This window comes from Eptesicus fuscus, chromosome 7 (genome assembly GCF_027574615.1).
Source record: "Eptesicus fuscus isolate TK198812 chromosome 7, DD_ASM_mEF_20220401, whole genome shotgun sequence".
Classification (NCBI taxonomy): domain Eukaryota; kingdom Metazoa; phylum Chordata; class Mammalia; order Chiroptera; family Vespertilionidae; genus Eptesicus; species Eptesicus fuscus.
In genome coordinates, this window is record NC_072479.1 from 15034264 (window position 1) to 15061097 (window position 26834).

Below are 26834 nucleotides of genomic sequence, written 5' to 3' on the forward strand. Positions count from 1 at the left end.
GAACTGTGCAGGAATCCTGGCATGGCCTCAGATCTTTCCGTTTAACCAACCCCCAATGAGGTCTAGCCACACCCCGTAGTCATAGGCAAGGACAGCGCACAGGGCCTTAGGGACCCTTCTCAGCCCTCCACTCTTCAAAGTACAAGTTTCCCACCAGTAATGGCCCCCTTCTCTCTAAAGTAGGCCAACTCAATAAAACACATTCATTATTTTTGTTTTGTTTTTTCTTTTTTTATTAAACATTCATTATATTTGTAAAATGCCTTATGCTATCAATTATACAATGTTATTTTCATTACCACTTAAGTCTCACAACAATCCTGTGAGGTGAGCATTAACAGCCTGTTTACAGCTGAAGAAATCGAACCTCAGAGAAGATAAGGGATTCACTTGGCCAGTTTAAGTGGCAGAATAATGGTAGGAATAGCTAAGGTCCATATGTACCAGATAAAAGCAGTTATTAACCCAGTCAACCCTTGCGACATCCCTCTGAAGTAGGTACTAGTATTAGCCCCACATCATAGACCAGGAAACTGAAACACAGAGTTGAAAACTCCAAATTATTAGAAGAATATTGTGAGGTTTGAATGCCATATTCGTAATAATGTGCCTAGCTACTATTACCTTGTTTCATGGAGGGACAGAAATTAGTTGGGATGCCAGGGACAATAGGTAAAGTCACAGTTGCCTACCTGGTGCTGGTGGGTGAGAAGCAGCAGGGAGCCCTTTCTCCAACCCAGTGGCTATCATGGCTCAGAGCTTCCCCATTACCATGTCGCAATGACCTCATTGTGACCAGCATGGCAGCATAAGCACTTCATAGCCACCGGCCATGGCTACCCCCATGCCTTCCTTCAGCATTAGTCCTGGCCTCCAACAGCATCTGACCTCAACTGCCGCCTCCCAGGCACGGACTGCCAGTCTCTCTCTAGGACAATTCAGTGTTGTCTTTTGAAAGGCTTATCTTCCCCACCCAACCAGAGCAAGCATTTTTAGGCAAATCTAACAACTACGTTAGCCATATAATTTTAAAACCAAGCTTAGGAAGTGCTGTGGCAGATCCTGGCCTCATTTTGTCCACTTAAGCCACATGGCGTGCCTGGCCTGCAGTGGACTATAAGATCTGGAAATCTCTTTCAGAACCAATGAACCAAAGACCATTTCTGATCAACTAGTTTGCTCCTTACCTGGGAGAACAGAACATTCTCTTAAGTTTGCCTTCCTTCAGAGGTCAGAACTATTGTTCCTCTTCCTACTGTTAACAAAATCACTCAAGGACAGTAGGTGGCAACCTGGCTCAAGCTAAAGAGCCATCACCTTTATTTCAAAGGGACAAAGTTCAAACCAAAGTTATTTAATAAATGACAAGAGTCTGGGGTACAAAATCTTCTTTTCTTTTTTAAGATTTAACTTTTTGTGTGTGTTAATCCTCACCTGAGGATATTTTTCCATTGATTTTTAGGGAGAGTGGAAGAGAGGGAAAGACAGAGAAATATCGCTGTGAGAGAAACACATCCATTGGTTGCCTCGTGCACATGCCCCGACCAGGGAGAAGCCTGCAACCAAGGTACGTGCCCTTGACCGGAATCAAACCCATGGCCATTTGGCCCACAGGCTGATGCTCTATCCACTGAGCCAAACCGGTTAGGCCTGGGGTACAGAATCTTGAAAGCCTTTCCCTATAAATGTTGCACATCTTTGGGTGACCCAGAATTCAAGGCTGCTGTCAGAGCCTCCTTCCTCAGTACAGAGATATATTAACTTCTAAATTCACCTAATAATTTTGTGTATTTTAATAGGAGTGCTTTCAGGTAAAATGCTTCTATAGCCACTTACTGGTGCTAAGTGAAGTTTTGGTTCAGGAGAGCAAAGGAGTGGGCATATCTTAAAGTCAGAAAAGTAAATATAAAGTCAGAAAAGTAAATATGGGGAAGTCAAAGACCACAGAAGAGAGAAATTAGAGCAAGAGTATGGCAGAAACGCCAGCCAGTCACCATGGGAAATCAGAGAAATGTTGATCTGTGAGAGCATTTCACAGAAAGATGCAAAGGATGTTAGAAACTCCATTTTAACAAGTGAGAAATCAGGGCTGGGGAAAGGACTTCTCGCCTGTCACCTGGCAAATGGCAGAGCTGCGCTCTGAACCTACAGCTCTGTTTCTAGGTCAGTGTAGCTGGCAGGGGTGGTCAGTGAGCAGTAATGAGGCTTTTGTGTTCATGCAGCTGGACCCACTGCTTCCTTGGGTCCCTGAGCCCCCTACATACCATTACAACCCAAAGTTACAAGAGCCAGACTGATTTTGTTTCACCAAATCAAATAGTTGAAGGCAGAAAATGTTTGCACATTAGGATACAGGGAGTGGCAGTGCATAGTTCATGCCCACTGAGAATACAGAAGGTGCTGTAACTGAAGCAAAATACTGGAGATGATATTATTTCTGGGGTAATTTTAAAGCAACACTGCCCAGAGGTTTCTCTAGACTACCCAGAGTCCTAGTAATCTATAGTCAAAATTCAAACTTGCCCTTATCTATTTCCTTTACGATAACCAGAGCTCGCCTGAGGAGTATATAGACAGCTTGGAAAAGCCTAGGAAAAAATGGAAGTGAATTATTTGTAGGCCTCACCTTATTTTTCAAGAACAGAATGCAATCCAGTGTTCTCTATGCAGATAATATGGAAAACCTTTAACTTTTATCTATACTTTAAAATGAAAACTCAGAGTGGATATATTATCCCAATACTGGAAATTCTCCTGCAAAACTAAATTTACCTAAGACAAAAGTTAAAAATCTTCTTTAGTTACATAAAAGGGTTAACAATCCTCAAAACTTTTAAGTCAATATACATAAGACTGTCTAATCTGAATTTTCTTCTTAAAGAACACCGGCAGAGTCAGCCTTAGCTTTTCTGATTTAGTTTTTGCACCGATGAAATGTGAACTGATCAGCAGTTCAGAGGGTTGTAGTTGGGTTATGTGAGATAGCAAGAGTCCTTTGCATAACGTATTCATTATATATTAGTTGCATAAACTTTAATAATTAAGAAGGAGTTAGCCCTCTCCTCCATTCTAAACCTGGTCAGAGGTCAGAGTTCAATTCCCGGTCAGGACACATGCCCAGGTTGCAGGCTCAACCCCTTATAGGGGACATGCAAGAGGCAGCCAATCAATGATTCTCTCATCACTGATGTTTCTCTCTCTCTCTCTCTCTCTCTCTCTCTCTCTCTCTCTCTCTCCTCTCTCTCTCTCTCTCTTTCCCTCTCCCTCCCTCTCCCTTCTCTCTCTGAAATCAATAAAAACATATTTTAAAAAATAAAATAAACTTGGTCAGAAAGGTTGAGAAGTGAGCTGGGCATGAGCATTTTGGTTTGTGAATTCAGATTAGAAAGTTTCTGAAAATTCCTTAAGCTTCAGTGTCGAAATTAACACTTCAAGTCAGAAATGCCAAAAGCTCTGGAGTGGTAAGCTGAGACAGTGAAGAAAAAAAATACACAACAAAAGTTCATTTTCCACTTGGTTCCTTTTATTAGAAGTTGAGTATACAGCAAATAGGGAAATCCCATGGTGAATGAACCATCACACAGATGCCTTTCTGAAACCCCAAACTTCTATGATCCCCAAAACATGTGCTTTGTGGCTTCAGCAATTTTTAAAGGGTAAGGAAAAAATACTGAAAAAGGCCACTATTTAATGGTGATAGTATGAAGCTGTAGAGGTCCTAATCAGCCTAGGGCCAAAAAAGAAAATTAAAAATCTGCACAGAGCAAGCAAGCCTCGGACTGCTGAGAGTAAGGCATTCAGGCGCCAACCTGGTGAGAGTTCTCAGCGAGCACTGTAAGATCAAGTGCAGTGAGGCTGTTGGTAGTCAGTTGCACAGACACACACTTATAAATGGGTACGCACACACCCACACACACCCTAAGGAGAGATTTTTACTGGATTATACATCGTTGATGTTAAATTTCATGTTTGCTAAGGGTTTGTGCTATATTGAACCAGATTGGGCTCCTCTTTGGGGTGTGGGGTGACTGGGCCCAGAGACAGCTACCTCTGTTGGTGTTGTGTCAAGGCTGCATCTTCCACCCCGCACCTCAAAGAGCATGACCGAAGAGCAAGTCTGGCTTCTGATATGTGCTGCTGCTTCCAGGAGCTAAGTGAGCTTCCTTCCACATGGCACTGCCCTGCTGGACTGTCCCCTCAGAGGGAGTAATACTGCTCTTTATTCTGTCAGGCACTGAACTGGTTCACGCACTGCGTCTTTTGCTGGGTCCACCTAGCACCCAGGGTAGTGACCTTATCCAGAACCAAAATACTCTTTAAGTTCCTCCCAAGTTCTACAATGGATTCTTTCTTCCTGGATGCCAGCTTTTGCTGGAGATTGAAAGGGAGAGAAAGAACCGAGAAAACCCCATAAGGAATAAATAGGAGACCCTTCCCACATTTTCAAACACCCAGTGGAGGATGCCAGCCCCATGCTTGGGGCCTCAGTGTTTATTCTAATGCACACAGTCCCAGGATGTAACGATCACCTGCAGCCTTGGATGACAGTAAGTAACCTAAGATTCCAGTGCCATCTGGGTGGTTTGCCTATGAGCCAAGTGAGGATCATATGAACCAGAGCCTTCCCCTAACACTCTCCCTGATGCCATAGCAGGGTAACCTTGAAGACATAAGTAATCTTTTTTTTTTTTTTCTTCTAGCAACTCTTCAAAGATAGTTTTCAAGATTCTCCTAGACTCCTTGGCAATAACATACAATTTCCTTTTAAAACGTCCCACCACCACACTATCCCTTAAAATTGGGATTCAGATACTGCTGCTACTCCTTGGTGGGTATTAGGCCCTGCTTTCAAGAGTTTTAGTGGCTTTTTTGTTCAAGGAGAGCAGATCTGTCTGCCACACCAACGTTCACCAAGACAGAGTGCCAGGTGACACTCGTCTTCCCTAATCCGAAGGAAGCGTCTCCCAGCCTTGGTAAAGGAGCTCAGGGGGCACCTGGACAAGACTCTCCTGGTTGGCTCCATGCCAAGAAGGATGATGCTGGGAAAAGTTCCATTTTTATTTCCAAGAGGAGGAAGGGTAGTTAGGGCAGGGATTTTCATAGAGTGACATTTCCAGGATACTCCAAAAGCTCCACAACAAGGATATGGAAAACTGTCACATCCCTGCAATCAGATGAAAATCACCCCAAAATGAACAGGATGCCAGGAAGCACCCAGCCCAGCCCTGTGCTAACATTTCCAGAGCTCCTAGTCTCCTCTACCCTCCTGCAAGCATAACTGACTTTCTGCAGCAGGTGACTCTGCTCCTTAGAGAGGATCATTGGCATAAAAAAGAAGTGGGTCTCTCAAAGGACACCTGAACTAGAGCTTTTAACTAACATCCTGTCAGCCATTCACTTGCTGCTTCCTTAGAAAACACATACCAACCTCCCTCTCCCTCAGGACTCCCCAAGGCTCTCAGGCATGAGAGTGGCGATGTGATCACCGGGCAGGGGCTGTGCTCTCTGCCCCACCAGGGTCTAGGGTATGACAGCCTTCAGAAGGCAGCATGGCGCACCAAGGCATTATACATTCTGGGGCCATCACCTGATCCTCCTACGGTCACTTTGTGCAAAATTGAACAGTGTGTGGTACTTGCATGTTTCATTCTATACAAAAATTCTCCCTCCCCCCCACCCCTATGTTTTAAACATTTATATAAATTCTTATTTAAACAGTAAGTTAGAAATCTTATTTACATTAACTTGTTTGTTCTCCCAAAAGAGCATCTAAAATCACATTCCCACCCCTTGATAGGATATAAATGTTCACCTAAATTGGTTTGAATTATTGTTTTAAGGAGAGAGAAAGGGAGAGAAGAACCAACTGCCAGCTAAACTGTTTCCCCATCAAATAAATATGATATGGATCAGAAGCCAGTTTGCCAAGGGTCTTGCAGAGCCCTCAATCAGTACATCCCAAGAATACACCGGGGTTTGGACCATTTCTCCTTTTCCCCAAATTGATGCACTCCATCCTTTGAGGTATGATTTATTTTTGTTTTTCTCTTCTCAGTCATGTGCCACATGGAGCCTCTGGTGTGTCACCAAGCGCACGAGGCTGTCAAAGTTTTGGGGCTCCTCGGGTACTGGCATCAATGGCCAGGAAGGGAAAAGCCTGCAGGTGCAGCAGGCCCTGGCTCAGGGCCCTAGCCCTGGCTACTGCAGGTGTCACAGTGCATCCTCTTCACTGCAGCCTCCGCCGATCATGAACCGGAACTCCTGGAGGTTTGAGACCCCATGGAAGTGAACAAAAGCGCCAGCAACCACAAAGATGTGGAAGAGCTGATGAGAGTGAAACTGGAGGCAAAAAAAAAAAAAGGGGGGGGTGGAGAAACCCATGCATTATTAAAAGTCTGCTAATGATTATTAAGATCACTTATGCTGAGCAGAGGGCAAGGAATGGATGCGACAGAGCTCAAATTCGAGATCTTGGGATATACATTAGGCATATCATATTCTGCTAAACTGAAGGCCAGCTGTCCCCACAGAAATCAAGGTGCTGCCGCTAAGTTGTGGAATGAAACTCTGCACAGTTAACGGTGGAGTATCTGTGAACTCAGGGGCAAATGATGGGCAAAGACAGACCACAAAGGCCCCAAGGACCCCCTAGTACTTAGCAGTGGGCTCCGCATAGACAGAAGGGCATTTTCCTCATTGCTGATGGATATTTTTATCATGGACTAAAGCACCTGATCTCTGGTCATTCAAATGTTAGAAAAATGCTCTCTGTTAGAAAAACTAAAGGGATTTCCAGGATTGGGTACAAGGTCAAAACATATGGTGGTTAACGTTTTCCAGCTCGAAGACTCTGGAATTACATGAACAACATACTATATCGAAAGACTAGGAAAACAGGGCTTTTTATTCTCTTCTCAAGTCAGAAGCTGGTCTACAAACATGTGATATTATTTCTGATTTAACCTGTTCTGTTGAATGCTCAAAAGGGACTATCAAATGCTCAGTGCACCAAAAATTACTTCAAAATTACACTATTCTCTCATTATAGTTTCAAAATTAAAAAATACAGCAGCAAAAAAAAAAAATGAAAAGAAAAAGAAAAAGTACAGCAGCAAAACAGTATTTATCAAGGGAAAGACACTGATTTTAGAGTGTAAACTAGATTTTTTAAGTCACATTTATAGAGATGTTTCAAAAGATTGCCTAAATTAGCATTATCTTCATTTTACAGATAGCTAAACTAAACTTTAAAGAGACTAGATGATCAACGTAGTCTATAACAATTGACAGGTTAAGAAAAAGAATTCCAAAGGTCAGACTTCATATCAAACAACACTCCACTTCTGTACTGTTGAAAACATTTCAGGCCATCTTCTGTTTTAAAATTTTCTAACTATTGGTCTCTTATATTTTATTTGCCCCTCCTCTTTCCACCATTAACCACAATCTAGTTATCTCTATCTCCTGTTCCAACCAAATATATATATACTCAATCTCTCATTACAAATCACTAAATTTGGTGATCAAAAATGACCTAGGCAAAAATCTGGGCCATCACCCTCGTTTCATAAATGAGAAAGCTGAGACAAAGAAAAACTGAATGACTTGCCAGTAGAGTGCAGTATACAGCAGCTCACACTCTGTTTTTAGACTAGCCTGACTCCAATTCTACCCCTACCACTGAATAGCCAGGCACACTGGACAAGTTACCAATCTCCTAAACCTCATTTCCTAGTCTTCAAAATGAAAACATTAGTAACAGTTGTTATACCTGATAGGACTAATATTTTAAATGAGGTAATCCATGTGAAGTGCTCACTCAGACATGTGCCAGGCACCCAGTAACTACTCAATAAATACAGCTATTATTGTACTTATCATCCAGAGAAACATAACTGATGAGGGGGAGTTAGGCTTAGAATACAGACCTGTTGGTTTTGAGTCTAAAACTTTTTCATTTATTTCACTTCCCAGTCTGCCAATAATCCACTAAGAGATAAGTATGTATACACAATAGCCACCTCTGATCACACTTACCCAGATGTCACACTTGCCAGGAAAGAAGCGTTCAGGAATGCGGGCCGCATACAGGGCAGCCCCTGTGATATAGAGACTGGCCATCAGCATCAACCAGCCGATCTGTCCTATGGTGGCAGCCTTCAGGAACCCCTCCGAGATGATATAGTGCAAGGCAGGAATGATTCCACTCAGGCCAAGGCCCAAAAACACTCCTAGAAATCACAAGAAAAAGGCAAAAATGCAGAAGAGAAATAAGGAATAATAAATAAATATTATAATTTGAATACTTCAAAGTAGAATGCAACATTAGCTTCTTGTTTGAACAGAAAAAGAAGGAACTTCAAACTCGGATACTGCCACACCAGACAGCACAGCTATGTTCTAAAAGACAGATCTATTTACAGATGCTAGGAGCCTCCTGCTGAAAGAGGCTTAGCTTAAGGACTCGGCAGTCCTCAAAGCACATTGCAAAGTGTTTTAGAAATACACAGCTCTAGGAGCTGGTTTAAAACTCCCTAAATTCTGCCTCTTTATAGACACAGATTGCAATATAAAGCAATTTTACATATTTTATCTTCCCTTTAAAGCAACAGATATTCCTGAGATGGGAAGGGGTGGAGGTGAGGAAAGAAAAGGCAATTATTGGTTCAGATGAATCCCCAAAGTATTTTTGGAAACCACAACTAGAACTACACTCAGCTAGAGATTCATCCCTCCAAGTCTAAGCCATGTTTGAGAGAGAGAGAGAGAGAGAGAGAGAGAGAGAGAGATGCTTCTGAAAGTTCTCAGGCCCAAAAGTACCCATCAGGTACAGAAGTCTACAGAAGCATCAGAACACTCCACCAAGCCCCAATGCCTTCAAAATCATCTACAGCAGTGTTTTTCAAACTTCTGGGTATGACCAACTGAGTCTGGATCAGAATTTCTAAAACAACTAGGCTAAATAACAAATATCAGACTGTGTCACAAGTGGAAAGTTAAGCGCTAATTTATCAAAGTTTTGTAACTGCTGTTTCTGTCAATGTGTGTGTGTGTGTGTGTGTGTGTGTTCAGGGTTGTAGGAGAAAATGTCATGATCAAAAAAGTTTGAAGGCAACTGTTATAAAACCACTTGAAATCGGTGTGTCAACCAAGCACTACACGAATACTCCCTACAAAAGTAGTAATTGCTTTACATTTTTGACACAAAGACTTAAGAATGACCCTTATAAAACAATCATTTGGTAAGCTTTCTCAAAAGAAAGGGGCATACTGCTTGCTTCAGACATTACTATATAAGCTGCTGGTATGCAACAACAGATGTAAGCACAATGCCTATTCACAATTAAAATGGACATCAACAGAGAAGAGGAAAATGACAATGCTCATCTCAGAAAAGAAAGAATTCAAGTAGGCCTAAATAAAAACTACTTCCTACCTCCACTCCTCACTAAAAAAAAAAAAAAACCACCATGACCTCCTTCTTTCACTTGTTCTGTGCCTCCACATGCTAAGCAAAGGCTACCAATGGCCTTGCCTGTCATTGTCTCAAAGCTCAGGAACTTGGTTCTTCTGACGTGTATAATAAGCAGGATTATAATAAGCTCTACTCAGCAAAGACATTCTTATCTTTGGTGCTCAAGCAAGCTTAACACCACAGTCAAGGACTACTGAAAGCCAACCCTGACCACTGCTCATTTGCTCACATAAACACTTAAAGAAGGAATAGGGTAGAGTGTTACAACAAAGTTAATTTTAACTCCTAACCTTCTAGGTAACTGCAGCTAAACCATGGCTTAATTGTTAATACCAAACAGTTGTTTTCTTTCAAAAAAATTTTTTAAAGGTTGAAAGGAAAAATACTTTTTCTTTTTTTTTTTTTAATCCTCACCTGAGGATATTTTTCCACTGATTTTTAGAGAGAGTGGAAGAGAGAGGGAAAGACACAGAGAAATATCCATGTGAGAGAAACACATTGATTGGTTGCCTCTTGCATGCTCCCCGACCAGGAGGAGCCTGCAACCAAGGTACATGCTTTGACCAGAATCTAACCTGGGACCATTTGGTCCACAGGCCAATGCTCTATCCACTGAGCCAAACTGGCTAGGGTGGGAAAATACTCCTTTAAATATTTCTTGTTCATTCTCGGTGGGCACTGGGTTTGATATTAGGAAAAGAAAATTCAAGACACAGCCTTGGCTATAAGGCATCTCCAGTCCAGTGGGAGATAAAAACCTGTCTCTGTTAACCTGTAACTTCCTTGGTTGAGGACGGCTCAACCAAGGTACTCAAAGACTTTAGGCTTTCCATATGATCTCCAGCTCAACAGACATTACCCTAAAAATAAAAAGCCTCTTTATCCCTATATCAGAAGAGATGTATGATGCCTACAGTAAGAGAACACAATCAGTAAGCAGATTACACATTTTAAAATAAAAATAACAAAAATTATTATAACTACGAAGAGTATACTTCATGCTGAGAGTAAGAGGAATCGTTGTTTATTTTACAAAAGTTACAGAGCCCCTGTCTTATCGACAGTGTATGGCCATAAACTCAAGTAAACTACACTGCCCCAAGTACATCAGCTCACATAGCTAACCACTGTTCCTCAGCTCTAATAAAGACTACATTAAAAGCCCCTCAAACAGGAACTATGATCTATTCATCACAAGTACATAGCACAATGCTTAGACAATGGTAAGCCTTTAGTAAATGGCTGACAAATAAGTAACTGTTTAATGTAAAACCTCCACATGCTCTTACCTGCTCGTACTCCTCGATACTGGGGCGTGGCAAACATGTCCCACTGGGACACTATAATGGCTGCGATGCCCAGCACACAGATGATAATCAAGTAGATGAAGCAAGGTTGTGGGTTACAGTAGAAAGAATAATAAAGCCAAGGAACAAAACTTCCCATAATCAGAAGAGCAATACCAGAGTAGTCCAGTCTAGGATAGGAAAAGAAATGCATTTAATGTTAAAAACCACTGCTCACTGATGTTCACATTAATCCCCCATGACATGAGCTAGCAATGACAGCTAAGAGGCATACTGGAGTGCTTGCTTTAATATTTTTTGAAAGTTTCTATGAGGTGGTATTAAGAATTCGGCCAGCTCTGCTAGATGTTTTTCACTAACCCACTGACTCTAAGTCATTGATCAAAACATGGACTTCACAGATACTTACTTAGAGAAGAGTCGGGAGACCCCTTCTGAGTGGCAGTAGACCGTGTGGAAGAGCCATGAAAAAGAAAGGCAGAGAATGGCCCCCAAGAAGAATAACCCAAAGACCACCTTTTCTTGCAGAGGGGCCACAAAGAAGATGTTTGGGCGAAACATATAAAAGATCCCCAGGCACAGGAAGAATACACAACCTAGGAAAAGAGTGCAGAGGAGAGAGAAAACATTATTCTTTTGAAGACACAAAGTTATATGCTAATTATGTTTTCAAACCTTCACAATCACAATGATATCTGGATCGAAAATTCCATAAGAAAAATTTTCTAAATAATTGAAGCCTATCCAAAATTTTGGCTACTTCAAACATTGTTGGCATCATATACTTCTCAGCTTCATAAACCGAGTATACAAAATATTATCACTTATTTGTCTAAGAGCATAACCAAAAAATAAACCACACCATGCTGTTATTCTCTAGAAGACTGCATCAGTCTACTTCTACCTCTAAATTTAGTATGAAATTCCATTTATGCCATTTTGGGCACATTATGCTACTATCCAGCTTTCAAAGGTCCACTTTACATTTGCTTTGCAATAAATTCCAATACCTCCAAACCCTATCAAGAAATACAGCTTTCCTCTACCAATAGTTGTCAAGAAACACTATGCTTCTCTGGTCCTCACCAACTGGTCCAATAGATTCAAGAATTAAGGACAGTAAATGCCTATTCAAGCTATTTCATAACCAATTTTTGAACTGTTCTTCACAGTAAGATGTTATGTTCTTACTGCTTAGGGAAGGGCCACTTAACAAAAGAAAGGCACAGATATTAAGAATTTACACATTTGCTAAATCATTCTCTTTGATCCATTTAATAAAACATTTACCCTGGAGTTAGACATCAGCAATGAACTTGATTTCATACTCTGTTCTATTCTCACTATACTAGCAAGGTAGGAACATGGGCACACAGTGGAAATAAAATGTGACAAGAAATGCAAGTCAAATGGGGAAAGGCCACAAACTATCCTATATAATAAAAGGCTAATATGCAAATCAACAAAACAGCAGAATGACCAGTCGCTATGACATGCACTGACCACCAGGGGGCAGACGCTCAACGCAGAAGCTGCCCCCTGGTGGTCAGTGCACTCCCACAGGGGGAGTACCGCTCAGCCAGAAGCCGGGCTCACGGCTGGCCAAGTGCAGCGGCAGTGGCGGGAGCCTCTCCCACTTCCACTGCAAGCAGGCAGTAAGTATCGAGGGGTCCGGACTACAAGAGGGATATCTGAGTGCGACATCACTCGGGCCTAAGCTGGCAGGCGGACATCCCCGGAGGGGTCCTGGACTGTGAGAGGGCACAGGCCAGGCTGAGGAGAGCCACCCCCCAGTGCACGAATGTCATGCACCGGGCCTGTAGTTTAGTATGTAATTGTTCCCCCCATGTCTAGTTCTCTTTCCAAAGTTCAGTTACCCATGGTCAACAGTGATCTGAAACTATTAAATAAACAATTCCAGAAGGAAACAACCCATGTTTTGAATTGCACACCACTCTTAGTGTGATGAAATCTCAAGCCATCCCGCCCCAGGTCATGAATCATCCCTTTGTCCAGAATGTATACATTTCCCAGCCTTTAGTTCCTTAGTAGCAGTCTCAGTTATCAGATTTGTTATTAGGGGTGGGGGTGTCAGCACAGATACCACATTCACATAACTTTCATTACAATAATTGTTATATTTTATTGCTAGTTACTGTTGTTAATCTCTTACTGTGCCTAATTTTACATAAATTAAACTTATCAGATAAGCAGGCGTAGAAAAAAAAACATAGTATATATAGAGTTTGGTCCGATCTGCGGTTTCAGGCATCCACTGGGGGTTTTGGAATGTATCCCCCTTGGATAACGAGACTGCTGTATTCACAAGGTTATGAAATTATCACTATTATTACTCCAAAAATAAGCCCTATACCTGTTAAGAGTCATAGCTCATTCCCGAATCCCCACCCCAGACAGCCCTAAACTACTTTCTGATTTTGGATTTTCCCATTCTAGGCATTTCATGTATATGAATCACATAATAAGTGGCCTTTTATGTCTGGCTTCTTCCACTTAGCATGTTTTCAAGGCTCACTCATGTTGTAGTATGTATCAATATCAAGTAATATTTCATTGTATGGATATACCACATTTTATTTATCCATTCATCAGTTGATAGATTTTGGGCTGTTTCCACTTTTTAGCTATTATGAATAATGTTGCTAAAAATATTCATGTCCTCATTGTTTTAACATGTTTTCAATTCTCTTGTATATGCCTAAGGAGTAGAATTTGCCAGTAACTCTGTTTAGCTATCTATATTCCATAGAGGCTGCACCCTTCTTATATTCCCACCAGCAATGTATGTGAGTTCTAATTTTTCTATATCCTTGCCAACACTTGTTATTTCCCATTTTTATTACAGATATTCTAGTAAGTATGGCGTGGTATTTCATTGCATTTCTCAAAGTATTTGATTTGCATTCCCCAAAATGATGTTGAGCCTCTTTTCATGTATTTGTCAGCCATTTTTAGAACTTACTGAAGAAATTAAAACTCAGATGCTTTACTCATTTCTTAAACTGGGTTGACTTCCTATTGTTTAGTTGCAAGAGTTCTTTACTAGAGCAATCATCAGATATTTATTTTGCAAATATTTTCTCCTATTCTGTGGGTTACCTTTTCACTTTCTTGATAATGTCCTTTGACATACAAGTTTTAATTTTTATGAAGTCCAATTTATCCATTTTTTTCCTTTGGTTGCACATGCTTTGGATATCAATTCTAAGGAACTGTCACCTAACCCCCAAAGTTATAAAGATTTGCATCTATGTTTTCTCTTGATTTTATAGTTTTAGTTTTTATGGTTAAGTCTTAAATCCATTTTGAGTTAATTTTTATATATGGTGTGAAGTAGGGGTCCAGCTTTATTCTTTTACATGTAGTTACACAGTTATCCCCAATACCATTCTATTCCTTCTTTAATATACAATCATGATGGGAAAAAATATCATACATCACATTCTACTTTAAGACAAACTGAAATGTAACTGTGAATATTCTAAGTAATGACTTTGAAAAACCAGGTTACTTCTATTCAGTAACTACCTTCCTCTCAGTGTTCATTAAAATATTATACCACACTTTGTATAGTATCTTTCTCTTGGCCTGGTTCAATTGGGGGGCCAATCGGGGAAAAAGGAGTCATATGTAATACTTTAAACAACATATATATACCTTAGCTGTAATAAAATCATAGTGCAAACCACAGAGAAAATCACTGAGAAACTGCATCATTAGAAATCCAGAAAACAAAATGGTAAATCATAAATACATTTTTAAGTTCCATCCTTTCCATCAAGTAAGTGAAAGAAGAATAAGATCACCAATTCATTACACCACTGATATTACATACCTAAGAGATGTGTCCAGATGTTGCCTGTCTCTGTGTGTATTCTGAAAATGCTCTTAAAACAGGCCCGGAAAGAAGGCATAGGGGGCCGGTGTCCATGTAAAAGGTAATCATTATCCTTGAGCCAGTCTGGTAGGACATCATGAGGAATTACTCGCCATCGACCTTCCCAAACCTGGAAGAAAAATATTATCAAATATTTTGGGGATTTTAATTGTAACTTTAGCAACACGGGTCCCAAATAACAATTTCTTACATTTTCTTATGAGAAAAATAACTTATTTTTAGAAAGACAAACACATTCAAATAAACAATGTCCTATATTCTGAGTTTCTAAAAAACAGATTGATGAAAAGGATATTTTTTAAATGGGGCAGGAGGGCTTTTCTTAAGAAAGGGGAAGAGTAAATGCATTTATAGAATATGTCCTAAAGAGTGGTTTCAAACTTTGTTTTAATATGGCTAAAAGTAGGATGAAGAGTCCAAAGTTCCACCCATACAGATTCCCCTCCATTGTCCACAATAGACTTTACCTCTGAGAAATCCCTGTGATATTAAATATGACCATTTTTATACTTAACTAGAGGCCTGGTGCACAAAATGCATGCACTTGGGAGGAGGGGGTCCCTCAGCCCGGCCTGCGCCCTCTCGCAGTCTGGGAGCCTTCGGGAGATGTCCGACTGACGACAGCCGTGAGCCTGGCTTCTGGCTGAGCAGCGATCCCCTGTGGGAGCACACTGACCACCAGGGGGCAGCTCCTGTGTTGAGCGGGATCAAGCCAAAGCCAGCTCTCCAACATCCCCCAAGAGGTCCCAGATCGCGAGAGGGCACAGGCTAGGCCAAGGGACCCACTGGTGCATGATCAGGCCGTGGAGGGACGCAGGAGTTTGGCCAGCCGGGGAGGGAACGCAGGAGGGCTCCAGGGCGTGTCCGGCCCATCTCACTCAGTCCCGATTGGCCGGACCCCAGAAGCAAGCTAACCTACCGGTCAGAGCATCTGCCCCCTGGTGGTCAGTGCACGTCATAGCGAGAGGTTGAGTGGCCTTAGCATATCATTAGCATATTACGCTTTGATTGGTTGAATAGACAACCGGACAACTGACAGCATATTAGGCTTTTATTATATAGGATATTCCTGTTGGTGAAAAAAGAACTATATAGAATCATACTTTTGTGCCTTTTGCTCCCTTTTGCTCTCTCTTTCTCCCTTTATCTTCTCTTCCTATCATAGCAAATATGATGAAGTAGAAAAGAGCATAGGAGTCAGAAAATCTTGGATGTCTGCCACTAACTAGTTGAATGAGCTTTAATCACAAAATCGCCAAGCCTGTTTCCTCATTTATAAAATGAGGATTCTAGTGCTTTGATTACTTCATAAGGAAGATATGAGGATCAAATGAAATGACCCAAAGCATTTCATAAATGAGTTAGCAAACCTCAACATCCATCCCAAAGGTGGAATTAACCCTAACCATCTCAGAGGCTATCACCTGTCTGAGAATTAGTAACTAATCCAACCCTCCTCATGCTGGAGAGATGACAAAGAAGTTTGGCCTTACTGCCTTTCAAGTCCCTTTGCCCCCCTTTCTCCCTTTTCCTGTTTGTCCCTCCCCATCAAACTTTAAAGGAAAAGGGATCAGGAGTTTAGTATACACTCTTTAAAAAGTCTGTCAACTCTGCACTCTGCTTCTTTTAATGTCTCTCAGCCCAGAGAGCCAACACCACAAGGATCACTTAATCCTAAATGAACTTGCTTCTGCTAGCCAGAAAGATGTAAGAAAAAATGCCAGGCACATAGTCTACCTATAGGCTTCAGCTTCAGGCAATGATTCCACCCGCTGTCCTCAGGGTTCTTGTGACAAACATGGCTGACCATAGACGCTTGGTTCTCTCTCTACTATGCAGAAATATGTCCATTCCTTTCACTCCACAACATTTTCCTGTTCTCTGCTCTCCTCAGTGTCTCCTGACATTTATCAAAAACTGATCCTCTGTGTAACTCCAAAGGAAGTGGAGACTAAATTTAAGAATAGAAATGGCCAGCCTAGCTGGTTTGGCTCAGTGGATAGAGCGTTGGCCTATGGACTGAAGTGTCCCGAGTTCAATTCCGGTCAAGGGCACATGCCTGGGTTGCAGGCTCGATCCCCAGTGGGGGGCGTGCAGGAGGCAGCTGATCAATGATTCTCTCTCACCATTAATGTTTCTATTTCTCTCTCCCTTTCCCTTCCTCTCTGAAACCAATAAAAATATATTTAAAAAAAAAAAAAGAATAGAAATGGCCCTGTGGTTACTGGTGTTAATCTGACTATTCAATGCTTGTTCCTAACATAAAACAAAATAAAATAATGCCAAAAGACTAATCCAAATTTTTTATGTCTACTGCTAATATTACCACGACTTGTAAAAGTACCTGTAGCTTTCATGGGATTTATAGTGAGAGAAAGAGAGAGAGAGACACACCAAGATAATGAATTCCTTTTATCTAATTTGAACTTGGTAAAACAGCCATTACTGAGATTAACTTTACAAGATGCTGCTACCGTTTTACTTCGGGAGAATTTTATTTTCTAAGAGGGAAGGAAAACGAGCATCAAATCCTTACATCCTCAAGGCAGTTCACAATTCGGAAACAACTCTACTGTGACCACATAAAAATTGCTATTGTGTTGCCACACAGACAAAATAATCAAATTCTCCCTTCCTTTTTATAGTCAGAAAGAATATGTTGAGTTTCTTACTAGTTATATGTGCATAAAATATCAGAATGATTCTCTCCCTGCCCCCAACCCAGCCATTATTTCTATACAAACATTCTAGTGGTCTAAAAACTGAGCCAGTGAGCTGGACTTTCTAATTATACTGCAATTAATGTTATATTCAACAAACCCTACACCTTATTCTCAACTTGGAGTCAAGCCACATGCCAACCTAAACAGGTATCCTCTTTTACTGCCTGGGGAAAAAAGAACAGGATCACAGCTTAGACGAAGACATGTTTATTTATAAGCCTGACAAAGACACCGCCTACATCAAACTTAGCAACGGTCCACCGAGTTTGTATCAGAATATATAGTGCACAAATGGAATTTTTTTAAAAAATGCCCACAATATACCTATTCCCACATGGGCCAGGCTATGCTGGTAAAATAACAGCAACTGAAGGCTGAAAAAAAGAGACCAAGATCAAACTTGGACTCTCTATAAAGACTAAAATGATTTTCTTTCCCCTATTCCTGTAAGAAAAGCTTTTCCTAAAGAGAAAGTATACCAGCAAGACCACAGGACACTTCATTTTAAACTGTCTCCATTTACTTGCTTTCAATCCAAGAAACAGAATCCTTGAGGCACTGGACATGGCTAGTTTTTTAAGTATGGTCAGTGGCACCACCAGAGCAGGGTAGAGCAGGTCTGGAGAACACCATGTAACAGGAGGCCTCTTCTTGCTGCTCTCATAGACAAACTGCTAGTGGATGATAAGTGAATGGCTTATCCATTTCTGTGCCCCACTCATTTTTCTTCAATAAGTCATTGTTTGCAGCAAAAAAAAATGCCCTATTTATTCTTCCATTAGCTATTAAATTGAAAGTTTTATTTACTTTTTTTTAGTTCAGAAAGAACAAAAAGACAGTGAAGTTAGCTACAGTATCCCACTAATAATATAAATATTAAAAATCCCCAATGGCCCAGACACTAAATACGTACTCAACTTTGAGAGATTCAACATCAGTTACTGCAACCTAAGTAGTACCCTGACCATCCGGATATCGAACCCGTAACCTTTTGGTGTACAGGATGATGCTCCAACCAACTGAGCCACCAAGCCAGGGCCCAAACATGCTTTTTGAAAAATAAAATAAATCTTTTGTATCCTTCTGTACTAATTCTCCTACGTCAGTAATCACTAGAATGGATCTATTGTTTTGCTTGGGGGTTTTTTTTCCACCAATTTTCAAACACTGATTAAAATTTCCTGGGCTCGGAGAACCAAGATGGCAGCGTAGATAAATGCCTGGACTTGCTGCCTCCCACAACCACAGCAAAATTACAACTAAGATACAAAATCATCATTCAGAACTACCTGAAACCTGGCTGAATAGATGTCCTACTACTAGAGAAGTAAAGAAGAAAGCACACTGAGACTGGTAAGAGGGGCGGAGATGCAGAATGGGCTGGTCCGACACTCACAGTGCTGTTTTTTTAATCGGGAGGGATATCTTGGCTGCAGAGCCCCCACCCCCACTCCACGCCCCGCCCCGCCCCACCTCACACTGCACCCCCTCCCCCACACACACTGTGAGGAGTGAAAGGGTCCCAGACCCCAAGCCCAGGGCTCCAGAGCTGGGAAGACAAGTTCCTGTAACTTGGGGATGTAAAAACCACCTCTTAAAGGGCCAGTACACGAATGTACTCAGACTCAATCCCTCTAAGCTCCAGTGCCGGGAGGCTTTGGGGGACACAGGGACATACAGAGAGGAACTGGATTGTCTGGCATGTGGCAGGAACTCGGGGTGGCTTTCTTCCAGACAGGGGTCCTCATTCCTGTGCTGGGACCCCATCACCACCACCACCACACCTCCTCTCGTAGCAGAGCTGACTGGCAGCCATATCTGAGTTTCCATCAGCCTGGCTAACACTGTCCCCTCTGCCCTTATGACGACCCGAGACACCACCGCATTCAATTTGCAGCCCCACACAAGCTGTTTGCAGCTGCTTTTCCATATAAATTGCCTACCCTGGCTCAGGCTTCAGACTTTGCTAAAATCTCTAAAACAAACAGCAGCTAGCATCAGTGTGCCCCAAACTAATCAATAAAAGGCCCATGACCTGGCACTAGCACCAGCCTGCCTTGCTTCACAACTGGGCCTCACCTGGGCACTTCACAAACCCAATATAAGTAGCAGCCATCTGTAGACTGTAGTTCTTGCCAGGTGGCCCGAGGCAGTGGCTGACTTTGCACCTCCTGGGAGGTCCCAGGGCCAGTGCACCCAGTGGACAGCTTCAGACCATACCAGATTACAACTCTACACATCCACAAGCGACACACTCAAGGGGCAGACTCAGTGAGCACCAAAGCCCCAATGAAGTCAAGTTCTGCTCCATAGGGGTGTCCTACACATCTGTTCTTCCACTGTAGTCACAGCTGGTCTTCACAGCCAATTGGCCTGGAGATCAATTCCTCCTAGTGACACCAACAGCAATCAAGGTTCAACTACAAGACTGTGCACACAGTCCACATAGGGATACACCTAGAGTGCCCAGCTCAGGTGACTGAGGAGGCTGAACCACTGGGCCCTACAGGACACCTACCACACAAGGCCACTCTACCAATTTCAGGAACCATAGCAGCTCTCTCTAATACATAGAAACAAACGCAGGAAGCAGCCAAAATGGGGAGGAAAAAAAACATGTCACAAATTAAAGAAATGGAAGCAAGCAAACTATAGGATACAGAGTTCAAAACCATTGTTATAAGGTTACTCAAGGATCTGAATGAGTGCTCCAAAGGACTCAAAGAGAGCTTCAAGGGACTTAGTGAGACTTACAAGGATCTTAGTGAAAATGTCAAAGACATGAAGAAGGACCAGTCAAAAATTAAGCCTACACAAACTGAAATAAGGAGTAATTTACAAGGTTCAACAGTAGAGTAGAGGATTCTAAGAACTACATCAATGATTTGGAATATGAAGAAGCAAAAAACACGCAATCAGAAGAGCAAAAAGAAATAAGAATCCAAAAATATTAAGATAGTGTAAGGCAAACATGTCAAACTCAAAGGCTAACACGGGCCAAATAAACAAGGTTTAAGTTTATGTGGCCTGCAAAAAAACAAAAGCTTCAATTTTCATAGAAACGTAGGTTTACTTCGAAAGAGACATGCTGAATACAAAGAGCTGAAATAAATGAGTAATCGTTAACATAAACTAATAGAACATTTTGATAAAAATTAATATTTTTTCTTGAACATTAACTTACCAGACACTGAATAACTGCACAAATTAATAAGCCTAACACAAATAAACCTATTGTTCTTGTTTTCCGAAAGCAAAATCTGTTGCACACACCAAACAAGTCAGTACAAGACTAATGATGTGGCAATTGGCTGCTAAAATGCTCGCTGCTAGTATTAGTGGAGAGAAATAATGCACCTGCGCGTAAGGCGTGTAAGGGAAATGAATGAATGCAACAACAATTATAGTAATCAGTCATTAGCAAACGTTGTAGTTCATTATTAATAATTATGTATAACAGGATATTGTAAAAATTAAGTTACGAATTTTTTACTGAAACGTTTCTTACATACTGTTATATTGGCTAGGCCGCAAAAATATTTGTTGTGGGCTGCATACAGTGAGTTTGACATGCTTGGTGTAAGAAGTCTCTGGGACAACTTCAAGCATACCAACATTTACATTATGAGGGTGCCAGAAAGAGAAGAGAGCAAGATACTGAAAACCTATTTAAAGAAATAATGACAGAAAACTTCCCCTACCTGGTGAAAGAAATAAACTTACAAGTCCAGGAAGCACAGAGAGTCCCAAAAAGAGGAACCCCAAAAGGCCCACACCAAGACACATTATAATTAAAATGCCAATGGTTAAACACAAAGAGAGACTGTCTCTTTTAAAAGCAGCAATAGAAAAACAGTTAGTTACCTACAAGTGAGCACTATACAACTGTTAGCTGATTCTCAAGAGAAACTTTGCAGGCCAGAAGCAAGTGGCAAGAAATATTCAAAGTGATGAATAGCAAGGACCTACAACCAAGGTTATTCTACCCAGCAAAGCTATCATTCAGAATTGAAGGTCAGATAAAGAGCTTCAGAGATAAGAAAAAGCTAAAGGAGTCATCACCACCAAACCAGTATTACATGAAATGTTGAAGGGTATTATTTAGGAAGAGGAAGAGGAAGGAAAAGAGAGATAAAAATATGAACAATAAAATGGCAACGAATACCTTTCAACAATTAAATCTAAAAATCAAAATAAACAAGAAATCTAATGAACAAAATAAACTGGTGAATAAAATAGAATTAGAGGCATGGAAACATGGAACAGTCTGGCGAATCTCAGAGAAAAGTGTGGAGGAAGGGGCAGGAAGAGATTAGCCAAAGATCTTAAATGCATATATGCATTACCTATGGACACAGACAATAGGTGGTGAAGGCTTCGGGCAGAGTGGAAACTGGGTGGAGGGGGGCAACGGGGGAAGAAAACAGGGCCATCTGTAATATCCTCAACAATAAAGATTTTTTATAAAAAATGTCCTGGGCTCTAAGTAATCCCATAATGTTTATATCCCTCCCCTTCCCCTCTCCACCAATCACTTCATCTTGGAAGGGATGTCTCTATTATAATGTTTTCTTCTTGTCCTCTGATCTAAAGTATAGTATTCTAAGTCAACTGGCTTCAATTATTTCTAATGTCCCTGTGAATACAGAAAAACCTAAGTTTAGTTTTCAGAATCTATGACCATATGCATGAAAATTTCTCTCTAAAAGAGTTTTCCAGGAATGTTTAATATGTAAATGAATTTACATACACATATACACATAGACAACTGACTTATGTTGACTTTTTACCTGCCAGGGCCCTGATCAATGAGTATAATCAAGTGGCTATAGATTTACCAGTGTCCCTGACCTATTTTCTCTAAGCAAGCAATCCCAATTCCAGTTACCATTTTAGGGAAAAAGAAAAACAAAATCCCCACAATAGGTCCTAATGAACCAGAAAGTGAATTGGAAGAAAAGCCTTAGAGAGACAATATACCAGTTAAACTAAAAACACTAGATGTGTACAAAAACCAGGCAATCCTATCTAAAAAAGAGGGAATATGCAAATTGACCGTCACTACATCACAAAGATGGCGGCACCCAGTCCCCTCAGCCCTGCTGGAGTCCCCCAGTCCTTTCAGCCCCGCTGGAGGGGTGGCAGGCACGCAGTGCGGCCAGAACTGCTCTCAGCCCCCCAGCCACCCAGGGCCGGCCCGAGGCACAGGCAAGCCTCGGATGTCGGCTGCCCAGCTGCCCAGGGCCGCCCAAGGCTAAGGTAACCAGGGCCAGCCAAGGCTTGCGCTGCCAGTAGTGGCAGCAGCAGAGGTGTGATGGGGGTGTCGCCTTCCCCTGATTGTTGGGTCGCCTCCCACCCCTGAGGGCTCCCGGACTGTGAGAGGGGGCAGGCCGGGCTGAGAGACACCCCCATCCAATGCATGAATTTTCATGCACCAGGCCTCTAGTTCCTATATAAAGAATAGTTGATTACCCTAGAAAGAGTATCTTACTTGCCATCACAGTCAACAGCATAAATAGATTCAAGGGACTTGGAGATGGCACTTTAGTATCTCCAGGCATTAACCACCCCCAATTTTGCTTCATTCTGTCTTGTCTAAACTATCAATAACCCATATTAGGAAAAACTTTTTTACCAGTTAGATGTTCTAGTTTTCTCAAATCTTTATCATGGCTGCTGCAGGCAAATGTATTATGCCTTGAATAGGGTTAAAGTCATGAGATTGCTTTTGTCTCCATTTTGCCAGAGATTATTCCCAAAGCAAACCAAAGGGTAAGGCATTACCACTCCTTAAAGGTTTCTGTTTGGGAATGGCAGATCATATAACACAAAAATTACAAGAAATTGCCATCTTACCTTGCAAACAAACTCTTCCATTCTTTCCATAGCATGATGGGCTTGTAAGAGAGGGGACATGCCCATAAACCCCTCCTCTTCCTGAGAAGCTTCATCATTACACTCATGTTCCTCAGAGCTCTGCAAGGCAATCATAGAAATAGTCAGGGACAGAGACCAAGAACCAATGAAACAATATATTTTCCTTGAAGAATTATAATGAAATTCTCTTAAGGTTAAAACAAAGCCTCAAAACAAAGTAACAATACAGGAAGTAAAGTCAGTTTATTATAGAATTATGAGTATTAAAAATGAAAAATAGTTACTCAAGTTTTCTCTGACAAATAAACTATAACAACAGCATTCCTATTTGTTTCAGTAGCAGTTGTTGCTCCCACCCACCTCAAATATGGCAATATGTGGAGTCATTTTTACTTGTCATAAGTGGGGGGAATGCTACTAGCATCTAGTAGGAAGGGCCAGGATGCTGTTAAACATCCTACAATGCAAAGGACAGCTCCCCACAACAAAGAACTATCTGCCAAAATGTCAATAGTGTTTGAGAAACTGATCTAAAGAAACCATATGAGGGTCTATACACTTCAAATTATATATGCGACAGTCCAGTATTATGTGTTTACGTCAGAAAAAAATATTTTATCAGATACTTCACTATGAAAAATGCTAATAATAAGTGAGCTATTTACTAAATAAGTGGTTACTAGTGCCAGGGCCTAAGCATCCATCCAAAAATTTTTTAACACGTTAAGCGCCATGTCAGTCACTGGTGAGTGACACTATACTTTCCATCCAATGGTCAGTCACTGGTGCCGCCCGCATATCGGTGAAATCGGATATCGCAGGCTAAACGGAAAGGAAGACAAAACAGGCTTGGCACTTAATGTGTTAAAGTATTCATTGAGCAGCTACTATTTTACAGATGAGGAACCTGAGGTTAACTGACTCCTAAGTCACACACTTACAAAATACCAGAGGAAGAGTTCAATTCAGGTCCATATAGTTCCAAAGTTCATACTTTATTCCTTCCACTCGCAGTTTTAGTTATGACAGTGCCTGATTTTGCAGGTAACAGACATCTGGCCAAAGGCCACAGCACATACAGGTAGACCTGCTTTACATGATAGTGCAGGACAATAAAAATGATTGCAAGCCAAAATCATGTAAAACAATTTTACTAGCCAATGGGAAAATGACTAGTCCATAACCTTAAAAAATCTTTGTCAAAACATTAAAAACTGTGAGTTTATTTCAAATGCTATATTTTAAAACAGAAATATTGAGAATTTATTTATTTGTTTAAAACTTGCCAAGAAATAAACGAAACAGTGCCTTCTTGTGGTATAACTTACAACACAAAGTGAGCATCTTTTCTATGCCTTGGCAAAATTGTCATACTCCATTCTAAGTTTGGATCTGCTTTCAGCATTTTATTCTCTGCACTTCGTGTCCTAAAATATCTTTAAGAGTTCCTTTAATTTGACTTTTTTGCCTGTATCATTTCTCTGGACATCCTCATCCTTTTGGTCGCAAACACTTGACTCATTTATGTCGACAAGTTTGTTTTCACTAAGTTCCTCTTGCTGCCTACTTAAAATCTCTTAAGCGGTGGCAGTGTCAACATTGCCACAGTCAGCTATTTCTTCTATAATCCATTTATGTTTGACTTTTACTTTCAGCATTATCATGATCCTTTTTTTTTTTTTTTTTTTTTTTGCTTCACTTTTATCTTTGTTAGCCAATTCCCTCTTTTGGTTTTCCATTTTTGTAAAAAGTCATATATGTTTATCACTAGGAAGCAGCATAACTATACACTTGCCTGTCTTGTGCATTATGAGTTTAACAGACGTACAATAATCAGTCACTGACAGACTTCTAAGAAGTGACTTGATTGGTCGCTGACCATGATACACATCTATTATTTGCATAGTGATCTGTGGACTGCAGAGCTACCAGAAAAGCTTGTACTTTATGCAGTTACTCACAGTAAATATACTGTGGTAACTAAAATTTGAACCATATTGTTCAGGAGCTACTATTATTTAACTAACCCATGGTAACAAACTCATAGATATTGGAAATTTTCAAAGCATTAGGGTTGCCTGTCATATTTTCTTGTCACATCTTTCATAACCATCCTTTCTTATCTGAAATGGTGCTTCTAAAAAAAGCTAATCTCAATTCAAGATAATACATTATTACTGTTGGTAAGATTTCCATCTGGTGGTCCAGTATATGTTATTAGGCACAATGTAGTCAGAGGTAAGAAATACATATCACATTAATTCACCCCAACATATCAGCAAGATTTTTATTAAAAAGTTTCCTTCAGAAGCACAAAGTACTAATAAGTCTATTGATTTATCATGTATTATCCCCAATTCTCACCCTCCTATAAAGAAATACTCACAAATATATCCTCAAAAAATTTTAAGTGCCAGGTCATAGCTATTTATTGTATTCAAGCATTATGGAGTTGCTAATTAGGGATGTGTAGAGTGGGTGGTGGCAAACACAGTTTCCTGGGTTAGATAGAAGATAATAAGTAGGTATAGTGGTAGAGGCAAACATTGGACAGAAAACAGAATTTTTTAAAAAAAAAATGCTTTCTCTTAGGGCACATGGGCAAGTTTATAGCAATGCCACATGATAGCTGGGAAAGCCTACGCTGGGCACTATATATAAAATAGTCTCTGTCTTCCAATATGAACTCTACAGAACCACCTTGTCATGAGTGGAAATTACTTCTGATTTCCCATCTAGCAGCCACTAAACCACAGTATCCAAAGATCTCTCTTTCAACACTGAACTGCAACTATATTAAAATATCACATACAAGTGTTGAATATATACTATGTTCTGTTCTGTGGTCATACCTCTAACCCTTATCAAAAGGAACCTACGAGGAGAAACAGGACATTATGAAAGATTAAAGAATTAAAACCAAACCTGCCTAAAATTAAAGCATAAAACTTAATTCCCTAAGACCTTCTACGAATAAGTCACTATATTTAAAGAGAAGTGAAGCCGAAACCAGTTTGGCTCAGTGGATAGAGCGTCGGCCTGCGGACTCAAGGGTCCCAGGTTCGATTCCGGTCAAGGGCATGTACCTTGGTCCCTCTTGTACCCTACTGGGGATGTGCAAGAGGCAGCTGATCGATGTTTCTCTCTCATCGATGTTTCTAACTTTCTATCCCTTTCTCTTCCTCTCTGTAAAAAATCAATAAAATATATTTTAAAAAATAAAAAATAAAGAGAAGTGAATGCTATGAAGTGAGAATGAAACACTTTTTAACATTTTTTTCCTGCTACATTCAGTTAAGTCCATCTGTGAGAAGACTCAGTTAAAGTTGGTTATATTTCAAAACAATAACATTTGCCCTAGCTGGTTTGGCTCAGTGGATAGAGCATCAACCTGCAGACCTGAAGGGTTCCGAGTTCGATTCCAGTCAGGGACCCATGCCCGGGTTGTGGGCTCAATCCCCAGTGGGGGCCATGCAGGAGGCAGCTGATCAATGATTCTCTCTCATCATTGATGTTTCTATCTCTCTCTCCCT

At 40.9% G+C, this 26834-nt stretch overlaps 1 protein-coding gene across 3 annotated transcripts in view; it reads right to left on the reverse strand.

The window, feature by feature from the left end:
- Positions 1–3501: 3501 nt before the first annotated feature.
- ADIPOR2 (adiponectin receptor 2) overlaps positions 3502–26834 on the reverse strand; it is an 80053-nt gene continuing 56720 nt past the window's right edge. For all 3 annotated transcript variants that reach the window (XM_054718760.1, XM_028128100.2, XM_054718759.1), the window contains exons 3-8: positions 23281–23400; positions 14639–14810; positions 11192–11378; positions 10765–10952; positions 8038–8231; positions 3502–6339 (exon numbers count right to left, since the gene is read on the reverse strand). In XM_054718760.1, coding sequence (XP_054574735.1) covers positions 6211–6339; positions 8038–8231; positions 10765–10952; positions 11192–11378; positions 14639–14810; positions 23281–23400 — 990 coding nt within the window. In that variant the 3' untranslated portion in view covers positions 3502–6210. The remainder of the gene's footprint in view (positions 6340–8037; positions 8232–10764; positions 10953–11191; positions 11379–14638; positions 14811–23280; positions 23401–26834) is intronic.